At 38.1% G+C, this 12,532-nt stretch overlaps 4 protein-coding genes across 5 annotated transcripts; 2 read left to right on the top strand and 2 right to left on the bottom strand.

The window, feature by feature from the left end:
- Window positions 1-321: 321 nt before the first annotated feature.
- Window positions 322-1,016, bottom strand: LOC133722885 (low temperature-induced protein lt101.2-like). The gene is made up of 2 exons (XM_062149744.1): window positions 633-1,016; window positions 322-535 (listed from the first exon to the last, which is right to left on the bottom strand). Exons 1-2 carry the CDS (start codon window positions 714-716, stop codon window positions 452-454), a joined length of 168 nt encoding a protein of 55 aa, XP_062005728.1. The 5' UTR covers window positions 717-1,016; the 3' UTR covers window positions 322-451.
- A 1,055-nt stretch (window positions 1,017-2,071) lies between these two features.
- LOC133722855 (uncharacterized) lies at window positions 2,072-3,028 on the top strand. Its single transcript, XM_062149717.1, has one exon. It carries the CDS (start codon window positions 2,072-2,074, stop codon window positions 3,026-3,028), a length of 957 nt encoding a protein of 318 aa, XP_062005701.1.
- Window positions 3,029-3,205: 177 nt separating this feature from the next.
- Window positions 3,206-7,528, bottom strand: LOC133721536 (ribonuclease MRP protein subunit POP4). The gene is made up of 10 exons (XM_062148178.1): window positions 7,402-7,528; window positions 6,525-7,302; window positions 6,394-6,429; window positions 6,204-6,283; window positions 5,858-6,120; window positions 5,481-5,549; window positions 5,321-5,379; window positions 4,742-4,843; window positions 4,207-4,330; window positions 3,206-3,634 (listed from the first exon to the last, which is right to left on the bottom strand). Exons 2-9 carry the CDS (start codon window positions 6,745-6,747, stop codon window positions 4,233-4,235), a joined length of 930 nt encoding a protein of 309 aa, XP_062004162.1. The 5' UTR covers window positions 6,748-7,302; window positions 7,402-7,528; the 3' UTR covers window positions 3,206-3,634; window positions 4,207-4,232.
- Window positions 7,529-8,052: 524 nt separating this feature from the next.
- On the top strand, window positions 8,053-12,491 carry LOC133721139 (uncharacterized). 2 transcript variants are annotated; one of them, XM_062147674.1, is made up of 7 exons: window positions 8,053-8,317; window positions 8,542-8,984; window positions 10,149-10,340; window positions 10,460-10,699; window positions 10,905-11,122; window positions 11,375-11,629; window positions 11,935-12,491. In XM_062147674.1, the coding sequence occupies exons 2-7, from the start codon at window positions 8,570-8,572 to the stop codon at window positions 12,187-12,189; spliced, it is 1,575 nt and encodes a 524-aa protein (XP_062003658.1). In that variant the 5' UTR covers window positions 8,053-8,317; window positions 8,542-8,569; the 3' UTR covers window positions 12,190-12,491. The 2 variants fall into 2 exon arrangements, with proteins under 2 accessions (XP_062003658.1, XP_062003659.1); XM_062147675.1 differs by having other exon boundaries at window positions 8,565-8,984.
- Window positions 12,492-12,532: the final 41 nt, after the last annotated feature.

Raw genomic sequence — 12,532 nt, forward strand, 5'->3', positions numbered from 1 at the left:
AATAGATAAAAAGCTAAACATGCTCTCCAAAATAGCTAAGGAGTCAAAATAGAGAGTCTGCTAAAGATGCTCTTACTAGAGATAAGATTATTTCTAATTAGGGCTAAATACTGATTACTACCCTGTAGTTTGGGTCCAAAATCAATTCAGTCCCTGAACTTCTAATTTCATCAAGAACTACCCTGTAGTGTGTGTATATATACCTCTCAAAACGATTCCAACAAAAAACAAAGTCCTTAATCTTCAATAATGGTTTGGTAGCTGGCATGGGGATCCTGGGAGGCTGGGATTCATTCATGAAAATTAAAATTACGAGAAAAATTATAAAAGCAAAGAGGTAGATCTACATGTCTGTCACTTTTGAACCAAAATAAGATGTAATTAACAATATTCTTACTACATACAACTGAACATAAGCCAATCCGATCCAAAAGAAATGTAAACTAATTAATTACTGAAGCAAGATACAAACTGCATATATAATTCCTGGTATATAACCGCACAGCGTCAGCAACAAACAGATCCAAAACTCCACCTGCAATTTAAACGTATAAACAGGATGAAGCTTATATATAATTACCAGAAAGAAGAAGAAAACGAGAAGGACGTAGTTTGGGATTTTGGTTATTTACCCCACAGCCATAGCGGATGACGACGCCGAGTGGTGGAAGCAATATGGCGAGGAGGATTTCACAGCACGTCGCGCATGCGCCCATGATTACAAGCTCAGCAGTCTGCTCTGATCAGAGAGAGAGAGAGAGAGAGAAACTGGGCAAATTAGTTGTTGAACAGAACTGGGTTCCAGCAGAAATGGGATCGTTGGGACTAGAGGCATGCACGTAGCTAGCATGCCAGTAATACACGTGTCTTGTAGTCCGGCGACCTTACATTTGTAAGGCCAGTGACACTTTGGTTTTCCAAGTTGTTGTTTTGGGTAGAGGCGTAGAGCTAATGCAAGTATGCAACTCTCACCAAAAGAAACTAAAACTCGGACAAGGCCACCCAACAATCGGGGTTTCGTTTCGTCCAGCACAGAAGCGAAAATCTCTATGACTGTTGAATCACTTATGTCAGGTCTGGCATTAGAGAAAGGTTTGAATGAGGCTGTCAAAAAAATTTATTAGTCTGACTGTTTAATTAGAGATTGACATAAAGAGAAGAAACAAAAACGTACATGTCATATATCTTTATAAAAAATTAATTGATATATCTCCATTTATTTAAAACTTATTCACATGACGATAAGAGAGTTGTCAGTCAGATAAATCTGTTGATTAGGCGGTTTGCTTGAATCATACGATAGATGGTAACTATAATTTTACACATTTATTTGGCGCTTTATCGATTTGTCTCGTTTCATGTGTGACAATGGTGTTAGAGTTCATATACTTTTTGTTTAAAAAAAGAAATGATAGTCAAGTTTCTTTACTAGCTAAACTATGATTGCATTTATTATATATCATACCCACCCAATTATCAATCTCCTCGTGTTATAGTCTTATAGACATATCATCTTCAATTTAACCCAAGCCTAGTTCGAATTCTGGCTTGGTCACTTACTTCACTAACAATCTAACATGAAAACAAGCTTCGCTTATACATACGCAATCGACACTTCGACAGTACTAGCTACAAAAAAAGTGTAGCACATCCAAGTGATCCAACTTTTAAAATAACCTAATCCAAAAAAGGATTTTGTAGCCATAAAGAATGGAATGCATGCGAGTAATTTGGCATTTATACGAATAAACTTGACTTGCAATTGCTAATAAAGAGCAATTAGTGCTCCAATCTTTTTTACCCTTTATAAATTGGGTTGATTTGAGTTGATGGACTTGGATCCAATTAACTTTGTTTTTGGTCGAATATTCTCTTGTAGATAAACGTGAATTCATATGGGGACGAAGATATGGCAAATCCGTACGGCCTTATTAACATTAAAATTTGGCACCCAAAATTCAAGCAATTAGATGAGCAAGTTTCCAATCTTTGCATTGAAGTTGACGAAATTATAGGACAAAATTTTGGATTCTGAGTTTCTTATCTCTCTGATTTTTAAGCATCAGCACAAATGGTCTCTCTCTTCAAAACCAAAGAAGCCATGTTTGAAAGGTGCCTTATAGCAGCTTCTTTGGCAGCTTTGGTTTGCCACCCAAGTTCCACCATAAAATGCTTCAAACCCAAGCCAAGATCCCCAGAAGAAGACAACCTCAAAGACTCAAAACGACACTACTCGTCTCCACCAAAAGACCAAAAACGACTTTTCAAGGAAGAGGAGGAAGAAGTAGTAGTACTGCCTTCAAAACCCCAGAAAAACCTCCATACCTATCATGCAAGTAGTTCTTCTTCAGAACGTAAGAAGAAGAAGAAACCCATCAAGGCGGTTTCGGAGCTGGTTGAGAAAGACCGCCCATCAGTTGGGATTGTGGAGAGTATTGTGAGATCAGGATGGGTTAGTAGTGACGAAGGCCTCAAGATTGAGAAGGTGTTGAGGGTGAATCATAGTAAAAATGTGCTTCGAAGTTTCGAAGAGTACAGAGAAGACGTGAAAGCTACCTACAAAAAGGGTAGGATTTTAAAGAAGATAGAGAGGTTGGTGGTTGATGGGAATGAGCTTTTGCAATTCCATGGTGCCACAGTTGCTTGCTCTCTAGGCATCAATGGGGACACTAGAATTTGTCAAATGAAATGCTGCCAAGTCTGCAGAATGATAGCTTCAAAGTTTTCGGGCAATGATGGGACAATGTCATTTTTCGGGACCAGCTGGAGGGCGCATCAGAAGGTGAACGGGGAGTGCTTGAAGAAAAGGGAGTGCGCAAGGAAGGCTATGGTGATATGTAGAGTGATTGCAGGTCGAATTGCTCATTTTCATGCACATGGACTCATGGATAATGATGGTGGTGAGTTTGATTCTGTGATGGCATGGACTGGGGATCAGTTTAGCGATTCAAGAGAGCTCTTGATTTTGAATTCGGAGGCTGTTCTTCCTTGCTTTGTGATCATATACAAGGTCGAAAAACCTTCATGATTCAGAAGACGAATTTCAATCTGTTTTTATTAAAGACATTCCCTTGAGCAAAGATAGGTTTACATGCAATAATTCCCTATCTTCATTTTCGGCTTATATAGACCTTGCGGTAATGAGTTAATGAGTTTCTTTTATCTTTACGAAGCAATGTATTACATTAGAAATGGAAACATTAGAGATCCGATAATATGGTCAGAATACAGATTATCACTGAATCAAGCATGTCATACATAATCTTCTTTGAAATGAATGATTTACTGCTTAACTAAACACGTCAACACGGTGCAAACAGACGACTACCCAAGAGACAAAAATTAGGATTCCATCCTTCTTAAACTACGCGAACTTAAACAGGCAGGCGGTAGTTTCTCTCATTTTGTATTTTGTGGCTGGCTGGCAATGAGTGTATGTTGAATACCAACTGGCAATTGTGAGATGAAGACTCCAGTCTTCATGTCACAATCAGTATTCTTTTTTACCGTCAATGCCAAAGCCCTCCTAGCTGCTTATCTGCTACTCGATCACTAAACTCAAGATCTCGGCAGAACTTACGTCGACTGAAACTGACATGATTGCCAATGATATTTACTTCAAAGCCTGATTGTTCTGCAATTTAGCATGCTTGAAATTTGAATCAGTTATCTCAGAAAGTTGGATATGAAAACAGAGTTTAATCTAATAAAGCTGATTCATTATCACATGTTTGATATCTAAGGTGGTTCTACCTTGCTAGCATTTGATGGAAGCAAGGTGGAACCTGATACCCATTTTAAGAGTGCATCAAATTCGAAAGGACAACAATCAATCAATCATTCAATCCTCATTTTAATACACAAATTCTGCATTAGACTAAATTTGGATACTTGAAGGAGAAGTACACCATGTGCAAGTTAAAGAGAACATGATCCTTTATAGCATAAAAGCTAGATCAATATTAGAAAGTACACCATGTGGTTGAGGCGTTGAGTTCACCACATTTAAAAATCTAAACTAATCACAAGCTAATACTCAGGATCTCTTTTTTTTTTTTTTTTTTATAATACCAATTGCCTACTTTGCATAATGAAATCAACTATTCTTTTTATCTCATGGGACAATAATATTAATGGAAGTCAATGATACTCTGGAAGCTATAACATGACATATTCTGACAATCAATATAAGGAGACGAAGATCACCTGAGCTGCAATGATTATGTTTGAGATCACGAACCCAAGTTTCTTGAAGTCAGTTTGTCCCCATGCAAGGTAATCTTCCAGCAATCAACTTGAAATACAAAAACAGAAAACCTTTTTGGCACCACTGCATATATACCCCAAACAGAAGTATAAAATAAATCTATCAGCATCAACAATATTAATTAACAACACGAAAGGACAGTTATCACTCATCATTTTATACCAAATATAAAAGAAACTTGATGGATAAACTCATTGATAATGTAGAAGAAACTCATGCAAGAGAAAGAAGTAAAACAATTACAATATATAAATAAACTCAGTCCAAGAGAACTTTTCTTTTGCAAGATGTAAAGCCACACCCAACTACACAAAACATAATGCAAAGAGCCATACTGCATTATGAACATACCCCAGCCTTTCCACCCCACAACATGCAGATGGGCATGCTTAACTTCCTTACAAGGTTATATATCCAAGGGTTTTATCAGATACAGCCAAATTAATTTGAAGTTTGAAATAGCAGCAGAATTACCTCGGAATTGATCATCTTCTGTAATTATGCCAAATGTTTCTGCTGTTTCACGAATCATGATACCACTCACTCCAGTGTAGGAAGTTACTTTACAGTCAACAACTGCCGGAAAAAGTAACTATAGTGAGTATCAACACACTGAGAGAGAGAGAGCAAACTACTGCCTTAGTTAAGATTGTACAAGAAATCAAGAATCAGGCCAGACATTTCAAATAGCAGTCAACATTTCAATGAGCCATGGCAGAATATTCATATGGAAGATGATAAGTATTTATCTTGTGCCATTAAGAACATAACAACAAAATAATCTTGCCCCAAGGGTTAGGTTAAAGTTCTAAATATAATCTTCCTGAAACTTGATGGATCATAATTTCCACTATGGTGATGTTTGGACATGTTGACCTTTCGACTTAGATATGGCATAAAGGTCCTTTACATGTGGTGTCCAAATAAAGTACAAGCCTGATTAGAGGTGTGTAAACAAAAGTATGCATGAAGTTTACATCCTTGACAAGCGAAAAGCTAATAAAAGTATTCATTGGTACTCCTTGTTAAAGAAAAGAATGAAGCATATTTGACCTGAAATAATAGCACCATGTAGATCTGCACTAAGAAGAGACTGAGCCAACTGCGTTTTCCTACGTGATTAAATTAAATTATGGTGACATAACCAAACACTAAAAATTAAGCACAAATATGTAAATATACAAGATACTGATGAAGAACAAGACATTCTTACCCAGTAGTTTTAAGAAGTTGTGTAATATAGCCTTTCCACATCTCATACATTGGCTTAAATTTATCATAGCTGCATCCAAAGATATATTTGTGAGCTAACCATTGAAAAATAAGACATACGGAATTGTATAAATCATATTATCACAGAATACATCTCTCCAGCAACTTAAAAGGAAATAGAGTACTACTCAGAGGTTAAAGAAGCGATTGCAGTTTGAACCTTTAGATTTTCGCTTGATCAAATTGCCTGAGCTATCAATATTTTTATTTATTCTTTGGACAGCAAAATACGCATTTACAATTTTACTACTCATAAATCAGCAAAACCACAGAAAAAAAAAAATCAAAAATGTATATGCTGAGAAATTTTAAGCTCACCTATGGAGCTCCCGAGGCAAATCAAACAATCCATTCTTCTTTTGCTGTTTCATCAACATACGCTTCCTAGACCGCTTTGAATTACTCTGCAATGCCCTGGCACGGGAGCCAGAACCGCCACGCCGTTGCACATAATTATCAAGGAGGATCCAATTGTCAATCCTCTTGCTTCTTGATCCTTGCATATACTTCAGAGCAGAGTCGCCACTCTGAAGAAGCTCGTGCAATACATTATCGACTTTACTTTCTTTTCTACCAGAGACCTACATTTCAAAATGGAAATACAAAGCCTGCAAGTTAAAGCAACTACCTTTTACTTCAATTCACAAAATAACCGAGCAAGTACCTCAACATTACTAGCTGTGAGTAGATTCTCATGTATAGGCTGAGAGAGTTTTGCATATGTTGGACCGCTTTCGTCGATATCTTCATAAAATTTCAAGTAACCAAATTCACACAGTTACTACTATTTTCTCAAATCAGATTGAAGTATCAAACATAAGCTTATATACACAAAACTTAAACTGAAACAGTACCTTGTGAATTCACATAACCAGCAAAGGTGAAATTCCCTGTCAAAAAGCCACAAAACGAAGTAAAATTAATCAGAATCAACTAAAACAAAAAATCAAACCCCATAATTGCAGTGAAAAAAGCAAAATTTAACCTTTCTTCGATGGAGTTGCGGATGATGCATTAGCTAAATTTGGTGAAGAATCAACGGCTGAAGAATTAGCAGTATGCGGTTTCTTTCCAGCTCCTTCGGTTTTCAATCTCTTTGTGTTCTTCGTTTGGTGTAAATCAAGTTCGGCTTGAGCAGCCTCGAACCTTCGCTCCAATGCCTGCAAAGTGCGCTGCCGTTGATCCTGAGCCACTGGCTCACCAGCCATGGCAGCTACACAAGAAAAGCAAAGCCTTTGGGGAATTTTATCGAACAGCTTCAGAAACCAGAATCTTGAGCGGCGCGCGCGAAGAAGACGACGTTCAGTGTTGCAAAAACGCACCGTTTGGTTTAAGATTAGGGCTCTTATGAGTTTGCCACTGTTTATGACCAGTATTTACCGATCACCCTCGGACCATAATCAACAATTCTAACCTAGCTTTCGAAATTGAACAAACAGTTCACCACTACCAAGGATTAGCAGGGAATCTTTTAAGCTGATCTTTAAACGAAATTTCGGCAAATGGGTTTTCAATTTCACAACTTTAGCATTAATTGGCTAAAATCATATACACAGCATCGCAGATTAAAAATCAATTACAACTAAAACCTAGAATTCTTGAACAAAAATCAACACTGATGCAAACCCAACTCATATATTTCAAAATTACGAAGAGGGGGATAGTCCCTTAGAAGATTGATCACCAGTGATTGCATATCCTGTTAGCTTCATCAGATGCAAGAGCCATGGCCATTCAGATACCAAGCCTGCAATTCCGAAAACCTTGAAGACGAAGCAAATTAGGGAAGAAATCGAAGACAATTACGCAAAAGAAATAAGATTTAGGAGAAAAAGGAAATGAATTTAGGGTTGAAAGATTACCCGAAAGCTAAAGGGAGCTGTCCTCTTTCCTCATTCATTTAATAATTTTTTTTACACCCTCCTTTTTGTTTCCTTTTTTTTTTTTTTTTTTACTATCTCATTTCAGCTTAATCGCTGTATCTTGAGATAATCCTACGTCCAAGGACATTTGCTGTGAATTCAAACGGTCAATAACATATTGCAGCCCCTTTAGCACTACGTTTATAATCACACTAAATCATCTATCGAAATACACTAAATCAATCCAGCTACGTTTATAATCCAACAATCACACTAAATCATCTATCGAAATACACTAAATCAATCCAGCGTCTTCGCTGGACGCTGGAGACCCAAACCACCAACATGGCATTACAACCCTTTTTTTAAGTACCTTTATAATTAAGCAATTATAGGGATTCAATTAATTAACGAAAGCAAACGACTACTCAATCCCTTACTCACATTCTTTTCCAAACCACCTCATGGACTAATCACCGTTGGTATAAACTAAAAATGAAGAAACCAAGTGGTTGACTGAAATCGACGGTAGATATCCATTAGAAACGTACTCCTCAACGTTAATGAACGACACCTTATCACTGAGAATATAAAATGCAAAAGAACATTCCCGCATCACATGCGCGCCCACCGTACGACACTGAACCGGCAATATCTGACGACACGCCGGCCGAACCGGTTGCCAGCCGTTTACTGCACGGCGCAGCAGTCGATGACGTGGACAGATCCAAACCGTCAATGCACCTTCTTCACTAAGCAGTGGGAAGCTTAAAAGAGCTCAGAGAGAGATGGCGGACAGCCGAAGGTTTCAGTTGAGCAGTCAATTCGGGGTGAAAAGTTAAATGATACGTATACGACTCAGATCAGAATCGACGGTTTCAGCGTCAGGAAAGTAAAAGATAAAAGAGCCGAGCAGGTGCGCTTTTGGCTTTTTCTTTTTTCTGATGTAATGGTTTTCCGATTCGGTTTTTTTGAATGGTGGTCGGTTATTTATTCTTTATAGAAATCTGGATTAAACAAGCCTTGCTTGAATGTCACGCTTGAAAAGTTAGCAGTTTTGACGTTATACATGCGTATATAAGCATATACCATTTTGTTAGTGCTGAGCTCTACTTGAAGCTTCTTCTTCTTCTTCTTCAGTACTAAACGGCGGCGTTTTACAGTGAAAATGGCGGAGGTGAGAGGATCGAACTCATTCCGTGACGAGATGGCCAGTCTATTGGGGGATGCAGGGATCCGATACGCCGCGGCCGATCCTATCGGAATCTCGACGGCGTCGTTTGCAGCACCGACGGCGGGTCACGTCTCCGGCTACTCGCCGGAGCAATCGGAGAGTTTGAAGGATCAGGTTAAGGGATTTGCAATGGCTTGGGGGGAGATTCTGCTGGATTTGGGGAGAGGATGTAAGGACATTGTGCAGCAGAGCTTTTTGACTGAGGACTCGTACATTGTGAGGAAGCTTGAGACGCCCTGCGCCAAAGCGTCGGCGAAGTTGAGGTACTTGAATGAGTTCTTGCCGGAGGATCGCGATCCGGCTCACGCTTGGCTGGTGATTCTCTTTGTTTTCATTCTTGCACTTACAGGTATATAGTGTTCTGCTGCTTCTTATGACTTTTTGAATGTTCATAGCTAGTGGATTATGCAGTTGTTCATTAGAGTATTACGTAATTATCTTTTTCTGTATGTATGAAAAATAGTGTTCCAAAGCTTTTTCATCTGTTTAAAAATGTTTTGGTACGGCGAAGAGCTACACTGCTGATCTGCATACTTCTTATTTGTCATGGTTATTTATTTCCTGATTTTGTTACTAGTTTTGGTTAGGGCTGGGGTTTTGTTCTTGTGATATTCTTATACTAAACCGTCAGATTTTGTGTTCCTGTTGAGCTAGAATCTTTTTTTGAATATTCATCGAATGGCATTGTTTCTCTTGTGAGAGATCTTGTGATCATGCAGTCGGCACTGTTTTGATGCTTAAAATAGCAAAAGTGGACTTTATTTGAAACTTAGTTAGTTCAATTGTAGGCAGAGATACCCTTTATTGGTTCAAGAGAGACTGAAGGTCATGAAATTCGGTTTCAAAACAAAATTCTCTTTTTCCTTTCCAGAGCCTGTTTGAGACAATATGGGAAGTTTTTCTGTTTGCCTTCTTGACTTGTATTGATTATTTCTAGGTGCTGCAACTTGTCTCTGTTACATTAGCTTAAACCCTATGAGGATTTAGTAGTTGCCAAAATAAGTTCTTTGCAGTACCTGGCACTGTGCTGCTGAGAAACAGTATTCTTCTGAATATGGATGTGACTTTGTGAGTGGTGATGTTAGTTAGCATACCAACTTTAGTCAGGTCTTGTATACAGTTCAGCTGTACTAGTGTGGTGGCACTCAGTTGAGCGTTGATAGTTTTGGTATAATGAATAAACAAAAGCAAAAATCTTTAAAAAAATAAAGTATTCATATAGGAGAGTTACAGTTCTCTTCTACAGTTTTTTGATGGTGGGTTTAATTCTTGTTCCCAGTGTTGCAATTATGAATTGATTAAGACCCAGAATAGATTGATCTCTAGTCTGCTATGTTGTATATTTGATCGGTCCTCAACATTATAGTGTCATAGAAAGTTGTTCTACATTAGTCAATGTTTTCTAGTGAACTGAAGACTTTGTGAGTGACTTGAATTTGACTGCAATTTACATTCTCATTCCAAAATGGTAAAAGCTTGATATGGTTTGTAATAGATTGCCAAATGTGTGCAGCTATAAGTATAAATACCGAACATGACAGCTTGGTTCGACAAGTGAAGAGAGTGCAGATGCATCGTCCCAGTGCTACTCATGTACTACTTCCAGATGGAAGGCGATTGGCTTATCACGAGCAAGGTGTCCCAGCTAAAACAACTCGGATTTCACTGATTGCTCCTCATTCTTTTCTTTCATCACGACTTGCAGGTAACTAATGCTAAATGATTTGAGTGGTAATGATATTGGGACCAGAATCTATGCTCTTGATGAAAATCATAGGAACTTAACTCCCGTTATTTCGTTCCAAAACTTTCCCCTTTTTGAAGGTATGCCGGGAATTAAAATATCATTGCTTGAAGAGTTTGGTATCCGCTTGATCACATATGATCTTCCTGGCTTTGGGGAGAGTGATCCTCATCCCAGCAGGAATCTTAACTCATCTGCGATAGATATCCTGTGTTTAGCCAATGCCATTGGTATTGAAGACAAGTTCTGGGTGCTGGGCCACTCAAGTGGAGCCATGCATGCTTGGGCTGCTCTTAGATACATTCCTGACAAAGTTGCAGGTATGCTGTATTAATAATTCCCTATAAATTTGTGATAGTAATTTAATTACTGTTTGGGTTCTGCACATGGTTAGCATTATCTTATTTAATTAACAAACCTTGGAGATCTGGACCTTATTCTATGTTCATCTATTGATTACCCCAACTTTTACTCACTTCTTATTACATTTACTTGTTTTGGTAATAATCTATATTACTCTTGCAGGTGCAGCTATGGTGGCCCCAATAATTAATCCCTATGAACCTGGCATGACTAAGGAAGAGATGAAAAGAACTTGGGAACCATGGGTTTTTAGAAGGAAAACAATGTACTTCTTTGCTCGTAGATTTCCAAAGTTTCTAAACTCTTATTATCGCCGAAGCTTCCTATCAGGAAAGCATGACAGAATTGACAAGTGGTTATCTCTCTCACTGGGCAAGAGGGTAAGTTCATTAAAATTTGAAATTTCTTTGCCTTCTCTTTATAATGGTGAGAGAGAAGGAATCAACGCCAGCTTGAATACAGATTTATCTCCTTTTTTGGTAATGCATGATGATTACATGGGGAATCGTTTCGTGGGAATCAGATTGCTTTTTCTTATAATATTTGAGTTAGCTTTTTATGACTATAATAGATGATTGTGCATGTTCAGTTGAGTGCACAAGTATCAACTTCCATGATCTTGACATGTGCAGGATGAAATTCTAATCGAAGAGCCAAAAATTGAAGAGCATTTGCAAAGGGATGTGGAGGAGTCGATCCGCCAGGATAGTACTAAACCCTTTATAGAGGAAGCTGTGCTACAAGTATCTAAGTGGGGTTTTAGTGTGGCAGATCTTCAGGTGCAGAAAAAGTGTCAACAGAGAGGAATTTTAACTTGGCTCAGGTCCTTCTACAGTGAGGCAGAATGTGAACTGACTGGATTTCTAGGCCAGATACACATATGGCAGGTTTGTGCATATATTTTCCTCATTATGTCTATTTCAACATTCAATTCTTTATCATTTCCTATGACATTTTCTTTGAGAACATGTACCATCTCTAGGTATAGAAATGCATATCCTCCAAAACAATGCCATCATTTAGTATATTTCTCGATAAACATCAGAGCATGTCCTCAAATCTGTAAAAGACTAAAAGCCAACCACAGATATTATTGATTCATTCATAATGAATGGAAAAAAAAAAAAAAAAATCCCTCTTGGCTGGAGTATTTTACGAATGATATATTTTTTTGATTATTATTGATGAACAGGGGATGGATGATCAGATAATCCCACCATCAGTGACTGACTATATTTCGCGGGTTTTACCCGGAGCTTATGTGCATAAGCTCCCAAATGAAGGCCACTTCTCCTACTTGTATTTCTGTGATGAATGCCATAGACAGATGTTTACTACTCTTTTCGGAAGCCCTCAAGGTCCAGTTAAGGAAGTTGTTACTCCAACTCAAGTGGAAGGCAATTCTGAAGAGCTATCATCATCAAATGCTGATTCTCCCACGGAGTGACAAGTTGTTTCTGCTAATTTTTTCAGGTTAAAATTTCTGATGTAAATACCACAGGTTGCTCCCCTGCTCAGTGGAGCATGAAAGATGAGAGTTCCATAGTTTCGGAGGATTAGCACTTTTGACAACAGCTACTTAGAAGAAATGATGCTGCAATTTACATGATCTTTTGTATGAAACTGTTTGACATCTCCAGGCAAAGCTTCAAGCTTTAGTGTGGCCAAAGAAAGGAAAACAGCTCTTTATAAAGATATATATGCCACAAATATCAATAATACTGGGTTTTAACCCGTTATTTACTCAAGCTACTCATCTCTACATGTTACATTTTCACTCTGCTAGTCTT

Source organism: Rosa rugosa, chromosome 7, assembly GCF_958449725.1.
Source record: "Rosa rugosa chromosome 7, drRosRugo1.1, whole genome shotgun sequence".
Classification (NCBI taxonomy): domain Eukaryota; kingdom Viridiplantae; phylum Streptophyta; class Magnoliopsida; order Rosales; family Rosaceae; genus Rosa; species Rosa rugosa.

Bases quoted from the DNA above. Each gene is read 5' to 3' on its own strand.
- LOC133721139 (XM_062147674.1), top strand. From the start codon at position 8,570: ATGGCGGAGGTGAGAGGATCGAACTCATTCCGTGACGAGATGGCCAGT. The intron at 10,700-10,904 runs GTATGCTGTATT...TTACTCTTGCAG, and splicing joins CATTCCTGACAAAGTTGCAG to GTGCAGCTATGGTGGCCCCA. The intron at 11,123-11,374 runs GTAAGTTCATTA...TGACATGTGCAG, and splicing joins CTCTCTCACTGGGCAAGAGG to GATGAAATTCTAATCGAAGA.
- LOC133721536 (XM_062148178.1), bottom strand. From the start codon at position 6,747: ATGGCTGGTGAGCCAGTGGCTCAGGATCAACGGCAGCGCACTTTGCAG. The intron at 6,430-6,524 runs GTTAAATTTTGC...GCTTTTTGACAG, and splicing joins CGCAACTCCATCGAAGAAAG to GGAATTTCACCTTTGCTGGT. The intron at 4,331-4,741 runs GTAATTCTGCTG...GTATATATGCAG, and splicing joins AGAAGATGATCAATTCCGAG to TGGTGCCAAAAAGGTTTTCT.
- LOC133722855 (XM_062149717.1), top strand. From the start codon at position 2,072: ATGGTCTCTCTCTTCAAAACCAAAGAAGCCATGTTTGAAAGGTGCCTT.
- LOC133722885 (XM_062149744.1), bottom strand. From the start codon at position 716: ATGGGCGCATGCGCGACGTGCTGTGAAATCCTCCTCGCCATATTGCTT. The intron at 536-632 runs GTAAATAACCAA...TTTAAATTGCAG, and splicing joins TCATCCGCTATGGCTGTGGG to GTGGAGTTTTGGATCTGTTT.